General features: G+C 34.7%; 3 protein-coding genes across 3 annotated transcripts; all 3 read left to right on the top strand.

Moving 5' to 3' along the window:
• Positions 1-786: 786 nt before the first annotated feature.
• On the top strand, positions 787-1,287 carry LOAG_08945 (hypothetical protein; the record flags this gene model as incomplete). Its single annotated transcript, XM_003144475.1, has 2 exons — positions 787-913; positions 1,163-1,287. 2 exons carry the CDS (start codon positions 787-789, stop codon positions 1,285-1,287), a joined length of 252 nt encoding a protein of 83 aa, XP_003144523.1.
• A 3,948-nt stretch (positions 1,288-5,235) lies between these two features.
• LOAG_08944 (3-demethylubiquinone-9 3-O-methyltransferase) lies at positions 5,236-7,133 on the top strand. Its single transcript, XM_003144474.2, has 4 exons — positions 5,236-5,640; positions 5,765-5,990; positions 6,304-6,464; positions 6,737-7,133. Exons 1-4 carry the CDS (start codon positions 5,374-5,376, stop codon positions 6,932-6,934), a joined length of 852 nt encoding a protein of 283 aa, XP_003144522.2. The 5' UTR covers positions 5,236-5,373; the 3' UTR covers positions 6,935-7,133.
• A 671-nt stretch (positions 7,134-7,804) lies between these two features.
• On the top strand, positions 7,805-11,056 carry LOAG_08943 (rab GDP dissociation inhibitor alpha). The gene is made up of 11 exons (XM_020447832.1): positions 7,805-8,025; positions 8,174-8,299; positions 8,401-8,498; positions 8,599-8,719; positions 8,856-8,977; positions 9,316-9,392; positions 9,475-9,606; positions 9,727-9,844; positions 9,943-10,096; positions 10,192-10,336; positions 10,453-11,056. The coding sequence occupies exons 2-11, from the start codon at positions 8,176-8,178 to the stop codon at positions 10,646-10,648; spliced, it is 1,287 nt and encodes a 428-aa protein (XP_020301976.1). The 5' UTR covers positions 7,805-8,025; positions 8,174-8,175; the 3' UTR covers positions 10,649-11,056.
• Positions 11,057-11,416: the final 360 nt, after the last annotated feature.

Genomic DNA, 11,416 nt, shown 5'->3' with positions numbered 1-11,416 from the left:
CATATGAACATTTTACGGAATTTGGTACAATTTTTAAATTCAGGAGAAAAAATATATATAGGGAAGTGATCATCATAACTAATGCCTTCTTCACAAATCATATTTTGCTGCTATAGAGGGAAAACGACAGCGAGAGAGTGAGAGAGAGAGAGAGAGAGGGAGAGAAAGAAAGGAATTGCACGTTCTGCGAACAATAATCGGTGAAATTAAGGTATGATTTAAGAATTTTAAAAATTTGAATTGGCGCAATGTACCTTAGCACATGCGTACACGAAGTCACGATGCTGCAGCTCTGTGAGTTTTTCGCTCATCGGCATTGGATCTTCTGAAGCGTGATCATTTCATGCGTTTTATGGGTTGTAAAGAGTTTTACGGGTTGCTAACGTGTGTTCCGTTTCATGAATCGGTTAGGATCTAACGGTTTTATGAATTTCCTGAAGTGTGATCATATGTTTTTTTGTAGTGAATATGTCAAGTATGCAGAAATTATCTCAGATGAGGTGTAAGATATTTCTGGCGAAGAGTATTTCAGGTGGAGAGAAGCTCAGGGATTAAAAATCAAATGATGAGACTAGCATAAGTTTAAGGATAATTGATACTGTAGAAGATGGTTTAAGGAATGATCGTATTTCCGGATGAAATATTACAAAATATGGAAAGAATATGAGATAGATTTGCTGTTCTTAATCGACATGCGTGCATAGTTATACCGATAAAGTGTTACAGAAAGAACATAAAAAATTTTTCCTTCTAGACTGGACGGAAAGGGAGATTTAAAGGTGGTGAATGAACGCAGGTAGTGTGAAGGTTACACTTGTACAGCGGCAACTACGAGAAGACTGGAATAATCGTGAATACGCACAGGTGGTTTCCGATAACATCCGACATATCGCGGATTTTCTTTGTAATTTTGGTTGGTCTTTTTTTTTCAGAATTGGTACACTTAGTGACAAATGATTAGTTAGAAAGTCGTATCACATCGACGAAGTAAATATTCGACTATTTATCTGACAACTAGAAGGTAGCATTTAATCTAGGTCTTCCCAAATGGCAGCAAATTGTTGCTTGTTCACGTTTTTCATTTTATTACCATTTAAAATGACAAATTAAAGTTTATCACGTGGCGGTTGGAAATGAAATTTATTAGGGTGCATACTTTCAGAACTCTCTTGTCGGAGCAGAATCGCAACACTTAGTGATAAGGTGTCACTCCTGGAACGAAAAGTGGAATTTCTTGAAGCCAGAGTGAGTTCTTACCCTGCATGTCTTGACTACTTGCATAACTGACTTCTTCATTCCATTTCTTGTCTTTATTATGAACTTTATATCATGAAGAAAAAGTGGCATCCGTTTTGATTTTACTGCAATACTTTTTTCATTCAAATAGATGCCTTCATTATCTATGAGGGCAGTCCAGCTTATCATGTCAGGTCTATTCCTGAATGACTGTATAATTACCAGTTATCGCGAGGTGAAACATTGAATTGAACGAAAATGGCAGCAGGCATGATAAGAACTGTTACAGCGACTACACGTGAAGTTGTCCCCATTGTTTCAGCCAATAAAACACAAAGCCGATCAAATGTGCTTGCTGTATATAAGGAAATGTTAGTTCCTTTAATATTCTCGTACTGCAATAAGGCCAGATTATCAATCCATGGAAATTATCACGTTTGTGCAATTGATTTTCATTCTCTGGATATGAAAGTGAGGAAATTTCTCTCGCTTTCGTTCACTGTTAACTATATGTTAACACTTGCATATCCTGACAAAGGCTTGCTATAACACGGATGTCAGGAGTTCTAAGGAACTTGCAACTTTTTAGTGAGTATTTACTAAGTATCACCCAGCTATGTTCAGGAATAGTAGTGATATCTGGTTGGCTATCAGTAACAAGAAATAGTAAAGTAGTAAGTAGAGGAAAACTAAAGTGGTAATACAAAATGACAGGACAGGGAAGAAACTGCTTATCTTTGTTGAAACTGAAATTCTTGTATATTGCCTGGACCTCCGTTGGTATAAAATTTGGAATACTGATATTAAACAACTGGCCATCGACGCAGCCTCACCAATTGATGGGTTGGTGGAGTGTTATGGTGATTACATTTTGGCTTCATTAGGAATATACGGTTATGTTGATTGACAAGTCATGCGTCTGCCAGGTCCGGATCATAGTATTAGCTTACAAGCTTGGTATGGACCAGCAAAAAGTAGAGAAAAAAATTTGGAATCTATTGTAATAGATTCTCATTATCAATTGAAATTTTAGAAATGTATGCTCTAATTTACGTTCCTCTCAGGAAAAGTATAGATTCAGCGTTTCCAATCTTGTCTTTTCTTCCGGTTTTCCTAATCCTCGCATCCATTTTACTGATTATTTCAGCTATATTTATCAAAATAAAGGCACAAAACGGAAGTATTATCAGGCTGAGTACCAAAAAAGAGAGGAAAAAGATTTTTTTTTTCGCATAAAACTGAAGACATGAACTGCCTATTTCATGTCATGCGTTGATATATTGTAATCTAGCCAGTCTTTTGACTATGAATAATTAAGAAGTGTTGCTGCGTACTTAGTATGTGAGATGAAAGATATTCCTTATCTCACTTGTCATTGTTTTTCTCATTGAAAATTAGTTCAGGATAAAGACAGGGTTTGACAATCTTTATGGCACAGTTATATTACGTAGCATGAAACACGTCAGTATAAGGAACACGGTTTTTCTGTGTTCCCTTATTAGCAAGTTAATTATGTTTAGCTGTCATCGAAGAGGATGGATGTGTTTTTAAAACCGTCATAACGTCGCGATCCTTTTTACCCTCAGCAGTATTTGTCATATTTGTTGATTGGTTCTTATCAGTGATTGCTTCATGTAACATTCGTTAGGAACAATGGGAAAAGCACAAAGGATGACATTAGCAAATATGTTATTGCTTGCTTGCTTTATGTTTCGTTGAAGTTTCAGTTCAACGTTGTCACAATCCATCCTCCTTCCTGCATGGAATTATAGAAGGAAGGATATCGTCATCATTTTGCAAACCGGTCAAGTACTTGGTGTTATTGGAATGTTGCGATAGCAGTAGTGCAGTAGTCGTGGTGGTAACAGTAGTAGGCGCAGTAGCAGTAATGCAGTCATTTGGTGGTAACAGTGGTAGGCGCAGTAGCAGTAATGCAGTCATTCTTGTCGTCACAGTGGTTGTAATCGTTATTTTTATTCGTCCTTGCATTTATCTATGTGTGCAGGCTTGGATGAGAAACGCTGAATCGATTTTGGATATTAATGTTTGAGTCGAAAAATGCAGTGCCTAAATGCTATCGCTGGGGATGTTGCAGCTGTTGCCTAGTATCTTTTTCAGGAAAGATAGCCCATATATTTGCCTATATATGTATATACTTGTTCGTTTTCTTTTTTTTTCTTTTTGTTTTTTTTTTTGTAGTTCGTCAATTTTTCTTGTTTTGTTCTTTTAAAGCACGAATGTGTTGCGAAAATAAATAGTATGTGATTGTTATGGTTAAGCCTTCTTTACAATTAGGTAAGGCTTTCTTTTTGTTTCTAGGATTTGTTTTTAGGTTTTCTATTTTGTAATGAAATACTAATTTCATCGGCTCATATCTTTTCGTTTTGTGGGTGTTTAACTTGTGGTTGGCTGTTGACATTGACTGATCCACTGACAATGACAGCTCGTTTTATTTCATCACTCACTGAATATTCCACCAGAACCTTATGTCACTTTTTCACCACTACTATATATTAACACATCTGTTTGTTGCAAGTTCCCGTAGATAATTAGGTTTTTCTTTCAAATTTAATTTTGTTGTCGATATCAAATATATAGAATAACATAGTCGTTTACATTTTGCCGTTGTCTTTGATTCGGACTTATGCAAGTCTATTATATATATATATATATATATGGATGTATCCAGTGGTATTACACTGATAGTGCACCCTCTGTTTGGTAAAAAAAAATAATTTGATCACTTATAGAGTTGTTACCAGTAGTAAATTTGGGACTACTGTGAATGGATCTAAAGAGGAAAAAAGTCGAAGATTATGGCGTGTTCCAATATTAATCTCTTTTACGTTCAGTTTTTTTTTCTTTTATAAGAATTGGTTTCTCTGCAATGGGGAAAATTTCCTCGAGAAGACATTTCCCTTTCATAATTAATAGTGTTAATATTGCGGCATTTTGGCTGAAAGTGCATTGAGCATCTGTCCATGAAAGGAGTATTATTCATAACAGAGCGGTGGGACGATAATACCTTGTTTATCTGTGATAATTAGCGGTGTAGAAAGGTGGTGTTGATGTAGAAAGGTGGTGTTGAACTGTTGTGGGAGCAGTTTTTACCTATTTTGAAAATTAAAATTGGTCGTTGTATAAAAACTTTTCTGAACTTTTTCTTTTTTGCTATAAAGAGGAAGACATGGATATAATGTAGCAATTTGTCAACTTTTTTCAGATCATTTTTTGTTGGTTTTTTACATATCTGAGATTTTTCTTCAGACGGTAGGACGCGCGGTTTATTAATTAATTATGAAAATTATTTAGTCAACTAAAGGTCGTTTTCCTTCTTCTATCTAATTCTTTCGCTCATTTCAGGCAACGCTATGCGCCGCAACTCTACAAAGAATTCCATTTTGAGGATATGCCGCTGTCTGTTTTTCGGGCAGCTTTAAAAAAACAATTTACTAATAATGCACATTTGACCGATTTTCGCGTTATCGATCGAAAAGTCGCAGAATGCCGTCAAGTAGAACTTTTTTCTTAAAATTTAGTATTTCCTTACAATTTTTTTCCCTTTTTCCATCAATTTGCACGATAAACTTGTGTTAGGATTTTTGTTCTGCAATTTCAACAGTTTCTAACCGCTTTCAGTATTTATTATCAAATTTTTTAACTGTAGAATAGTCTAAGATTATGCAGTTATTCTGGATTGAAATTATGTCCATCGAAACAGTTGTTTAAGTAATGTCAATCTTAGATAAAATATTGTTTTTTATAAATATTTCAGGTGATTTTGGCGTGTCAAAAGGCTTGGTATAATTCATACCATTTACGAAACGTCTTGTTCCGTGAAAACGTTGAAACAAAACCGAAAGATTTCTTGTCAACCTTTCTTAGGAACAAAAATTAGTTCTACTTTTAATTAGTAATAGATCGTGTTCATTTATTCATACTACTGCTTTTGTGATAACGGTTTTGTGCTTATTTATGATTAGTAAAAAATTTAATCATATTGTACATAGTTCCTTTTTGCTGTTATTGGTTCATATCCATTTTTGATTTATCAATAGGGGAAGGAGATGCCATGGACTAACAACTTTTTTTTTTTATTGAGATCAGAAGATTTGGAACTTGAACTATAAACTTCAGATGTTTGCTGAGCTTGAAAAAGGTATATGTTGTACATATAAGCTTCATCATCTGCTTTTGGATTTAACAAAGCGACGCTTTTCTGTTAATTCAAGGAGTCTTCAGTCTCAGCCGACTTCGGTTGATGACAGTGATATCAAAGCTTTCGCAAAATTATCGCCTGACTGGACGAAGGAAGATGGAACTTTTAAAGCGCTATATTCCATGAATCGACTTCGGCTACCGCTGATTGTTAATACAATTGGTCTTAAAACCGAACAGGGCCATGTAATTTCTTAACTTCAGCTGCTGAGTTGTAGTTTTTTTCGAAGTTTTGGTATTGCACTGTTTATGTTTTTATTCTGATACTGTAATTGATTCATCCTTTTCAATTTGGATTTTAATATTTCAGGATTCTCTTTCGGGTTTACACATTGCTGATATTGGATGTGGCGGTGGAATATTAACTTTTCCGTTGGCGCGGTTGGGGGCCAACGTTGAAGCTTTGGATGCCTCCTTTGATGTAATTGCTTCACTAGAAGAAGCAGGAAATCGTTTCCGTCGTGAAAATCGCGGATCAGGCAAAGCAACATTTACGTGTTCATCGGTTGAAGATTTTGCCACAAAAAATGCTGGAAGTAAGGTACATGAATTAATATAAGATCCATATTCATTACGTAAAGTTTCTTTGGTACTGCTGCATTTGCTTATGCTAGTCTACTTTTTTCTTTGCCAATCAAAATTGTTAATTTCTATGCCTGTTTCTTTTCTCTTCTTACGTCCCTCCTATTCATTTTATTTGAAATATGTCTAGCCCTGCAAAAAACGTTATCTCTAATCACTCTTTAGTGACATATATTATCAAAATTAATTTTAAAAGAGGAAATGGAAACTTTTAGGTGTCTTTTGATATCCGTTAGTAAAATGATTTTTTTTCCCCTTTCTTTTTAGTGTTCGATGCAATTGTCGCATCCGAAATAATCGAACATGTTGCCGATGTGGAATTATTTGTGGAATCATGCATTCACTTGGTGCGCAGAAGTGGTACTCTCTTCTTTACAACCATTAATAAAACTGTTGCTAGTCGAGTGATGGCTGTTTGGATGGCAGAGGTTATGTTGAACTATATTCTCATTTAGAAGTATGACAATCGCTCAGAAGGAATCAGAGGAAGTAAAAAGAGTTTCTTAACCTAAAGTAGATATGAATCATTAGGAAACATCTGAGATTCTCGTGGATTATTCGAATAGAAGTGGTCGTCGATACGCAAACTTCCTTGAATTCACAAAAATACTCAAATGTTTGAATCAAATTTACTGCTGAACTGGAGCAAAAACTATGAAGTATTTATTAGAAGTGTCGTTAACAAAATGAATTATTTTAGAGGGTATTGGGCATTGTTCCACCTGGTATCCATAGTTGGTCGAAATTTATTGAACCGAAAATTTTGCGAATGATTTTGGAAGAAAATGGTTGTAGTGTGCGTATGTTGCACGGCATGATTTACAATCCTCTCACAAATCATTGGTCATGGAGTCAGAACACATCGATAAATTATGCTTTAGTTGCCATCAAAAATTAACTACAATGTTTGTTGTATGCGATGAGTTTTGGAGGAAAATGGATTTGTCCACTTCGTAAAGTCATGGAAGGAAAAGAGAGAAAAGTCATTGTTCAGTGCTGTACTATCCGATCATTTTTTCTGAATATCATGGTATTAATGGTAATCGTAGCTTCATTTTGGTCTAGTGATAAAAAATGTTGGGAAATGCTTGCGCTGGTCAAGTTCAAAAACTTAAAGATTTGGATTTATTTCATCTTTTGAAATCATCTGTCCTTTTACCACTACCGGATATTTTTTTTATCCAGTTCCAAATAAACTCTACCATTCCAGCTGTTCTTCATGTGGACTGTACCACTGGTTTTCATAATGAATGACTTTTGCAAAAAGTTCAGGTTCTACGCGGAAAATTGAGTTGGAATTGTTTTGAATTTTCATTTGAATGTCAATGAGTAAACAGTGTGTAATAACAAATAAAAAATAATTGAAATTTGGTTGAAAATTTACAGTTACCGTAGAAATATCGGGCTGTCTTTGTTGTTTGTTTCAATTTTCATTTGTTTATCTCTTGTTTGTACACTTTGATGAAGCTGCATCATGCTTTAGATCAAATAACATCATTTATGAGCGGAAGATGTCTTTTTTATTTCCCAAAGTGCTTCTGCAGTATTTTAAGTTAGAGTGCTTTCAATCTGGGAGGTGGTTAATGCTTTATGCTAATTTCTGATTACGTCAACCCAGGACAATGAAGAATCTCGCGACCAACTGTAATAATTTAGTATTACTTACTGTTTGGATTATTCATCTCTTCGTTTCTTCTGCTTTCTTAGTTTGTCTTGAGATTTCCCAAAATATATCTAGTTTCAATTTTTGTATCACTTTTTACAAATATGAAGTTATAAATTGGTGCAATTAAGATCGTTTTTTGTCATATTAGTTGGATTGTCGAATGTTTTTGTATGTCCTGTGAGTAACACTCTAATAACTAAGGCAACGTGGTTTCGTGGGATAATTGCTATGACGCACCTTAAATTTGATTTGTAGGTGAACTGATTTGTGTAGGCAACATGGATGAGGAATACGATGCTATCGTCCTTGGTACAGGACTTAAGGTACTTTCAATTTTATGTTTCATTTTTATTTCACGCTTATCTGAATTGTATGGAACCGAAAGCGCTATACTTCAGATTGTTAACATCTCTATAAGGAAGTTGTGGCAGCGAAACGATTTGATTGAAATTGAGAGCTGATAGTTTTCAGGAATGCATACTGTCTGGAATGTTGTCAGTATCAGGCAAAAAATACTCCACATTGATCAGAACAATTATTATGGCGGTGAATCAGCTTCGTTAACACCACTTGAACAACTTTATGAAAAGTTCTTTGGTAAGTAGTTTTTCATGTCTTTTTTTTGAAAATTTTGTAAAAACTTGTAGAATATATATTGGAAAAACTATAAGGAATCCGTTTATATATCGAATTTTTAGGACCGAATGCGAAGCCGTCTACGGATATGGGAAGAGGTCGGGATTGGAATGTTGATCTGATTCCTAAATTTCTGATGGCAAATGGGTCACTTGTCAAGGTTAATTTCCCAATTTTTTTCTTTTGTTTTAAAGTACTTTGTTAGGATAATTTACGATCACAATTTCATGTCTTCATCCTTCAATTTTGTTGTATTGCAGCTTTTGATACATACGGGCGTGACACGTTATCTTGAATTCAAGTCAATTGAGGGCTCTTATGTGTACAAAGGTGGTAAAATTTTCAAAGTTCCAGCTGATGAAATGGAAGCTTTAGCTACAAGTATGTTTTAGTCGGCGTTTAATGCTGTACTTTTTTTCCGTGCAACGAAAACGAAGGAAGCTTTTTATGTAAATTTTTGATTTCGTTCTTCATGCTACATTTACCTGGAGAGAAGTAAAAGCTCGCGTTGTTCCAGATTTGATGGGAATGTTTGAAAAGAGACGTTTCAAAAAATTCCTCGTTTGGGTACAAAATTTCGACATCAACAACAAGACTACGCACGAGGGTTTCAATCCTGATGTGACTACAATGCAACAGGTTGTTTCCACTTTTTTATTCATACTCAGTTCATCTTCCTTTTACAATATTACCTTTCTGAACTTATTCACTATACTAATTTTTCATTATACTAGTTATTCGCTACACTAATTTTCTCAATCTTCTCCTGTTTAACTGAAATTGGAATAGAGTGGTCAAAGATATGGCAGTAAGTCCATTTACTTCTGCAGCGATATTTGCCTTTGTTTGAATAAGCAAGAAGAGCTTCGAGAAATTTTGCAGGAAACTTTGAAATTTTCGAAATTTCAGATTCACATTATGCCGTAAGGCACTAAGCTGTTGGAATTCACTTGATTTTTGTTGAAAATTCTTTCCAGGTTTATGACAAATTTGGTTTGGATGAAAATACAGCGGATTTCACTGGTCATGCATTGGCACTATATCGAGATGACAAGTAAGTTTTACAAAGCAGGGTTTTTGCAAGTATTTTGAATTCAATTCCTGTAAAGTTGTAGTGAAGCTCTATTATATTCCAGTTACAAGAATGAACTGTTTGTACCGACAGCTGAAAGGATTCGTTTGTATTCCGATTCGTTAGCTCGATATGGGAAATCGCCGTATCTTTATCCTCTTTATGGTCTTGGCGAACTTCCGCAAGGATTTGCTCGGTATGGAATTTTTTCATTATTCATCAGTATCTTATTATTATTTAATATACTGTTTCATTTGGCCATGAAAAGGATGTATTTCATGAAAGGGGCGTTAGTTTAAAAAAGTTTCGTATTTAGACTGAGTGCAATTTATGGGGGCACATACATGCTTGACAAACGCGTTGACCGTATCGTTTACGAAAACGGAAAAGTTGTTGGTGTGAAGAGTGGAGACGACATAGCGAAGTGCAAGCAGGTAAGCTGTGTAATTGTTTTGTATTGATTAATTATTTTCATTTTTTCGGGGTTTCCACAGTTGTAAAATTCTAGAGAATTAATAGAAATGTCTTATAGGTGTACTGTGATCCATCATATGTCCCTGATAAAGTGAGGAAAACTGGGCAAGTGATTCGGGCCATTTGCCTTCTAAACCATCCAATACCAAACACCAACGATGCGCAAAGCTGCCAGATAATTATTCCACAAAAGCAAGTTGGACGCCATTACGGTATCTCCTTTTTCGTTAGTATAATCTGCATGTTTCTTCTCAAAAGTGCCATATGTTATCTTGGAAATAATAGAATTCACTAAATTATATTGCAGATATTTATATTTCTCTGGTGTCTAATGCCAATATGGTGGCACCAAATGGATGGTATATTGCAATGGTTTCAACAACTGTAGAAACAAATAATCCAGAAGCTGAAATTTTGCCGGGACTGCAGTTGTTGGGTCCAATTACCGAGAAGTTTGTTTACATCTCTCAAGTTTTCTACCATATAAAGTCAATAAGCCTTGTTCAGTTATGAGTGTAGGTAGAACTATAAGTTTTGGAATATATCAGCATACAGAAGAAATTTCCAGGTTTGTAAATGTCTCGGACGTCTATGAGCCAATTGATATGGGTACTGAATCGCAAGTGTTTATCTCGCGTTCGTATGATCCAACAACCCATTTTGAGACGACTTGTAAAGATGTATTAGACATATTTCAGCGTGGTACTACCACTGAATTTGATTTCACTAAAATTACGCATCTCTCACTTGAAGACCAAGAGTGATTATTTTATCGATATCATTCTTCATCTTCCTTCTTTCCTTTCCAAGTTTTCTCCATTTCTTTGAAGGTTCTGATTTATTACTAACGTCTGGTATTTTGATTGTTTTAGTTTCTGTTCTTGATTCCGTATGGTTTGATCCTACCTTTCTCCTAATCATTTCCGAAAATGCGTTGTCTGTGTTTTTACATGCAGTTAACATATGTCAACTGATCTGTTAAGCCATCTGTTTATCAAAATACCTTTTAATCAAACTTTTCTAAAATGATGCTTTTGCGCTTGTTTATTGCACGATTTCGTGTTTTCAGTTCGTTACCAACTTCTCTTTTTTACCTAAAATAGTGCAATTGTTTGCGCTTGCTTTTCTGTTTCAATTCTTTCTGTGCTGGAATAAAGCGAAAAACATTCCTGTTAAATGATTCCTTGCAATCATTGTTAGTCAAGAATACAGACAATTTATCATATAGCCATTATTTTCTTCTCCCTATTAGTGATCACTTCTATGTCATCATCAGCTTTTAATGCTCAAATTATGCCAGAAAAACTGACATTTCCAATAATACAATAAGAGTAACAGTGCTTATTGCCCAAACAATATGCCATGTATTCAATAAATACGGAAAGGTTATCATTTATCAATGATTAATATACTTGGCGCCTTCTTATTTATTCTCACCTACATGCATATATATATATATATATATATATATATATATATATATATATATATATATATATATATATATATATATATATATATAAATAATAATA

The sequence above is a fragment of the Loa loa genome, assembly GCF_000183805.2.
Source record: "Loa loa unplaced genomic scaffold supercont3.240, whole genome shotgun sequence".
NCBI classification, from domain to species: domain Eukaryota; kingdom Metazoa; phylum Nematoda; class Chromadorea; order Rhabditida; family Onchocercidae; genus Loa; species Loa loa.
Note: the sequence above shows the minus strand (reverse complement) of the source record. Positions and strands in the feature narration are given on the sequence as shown.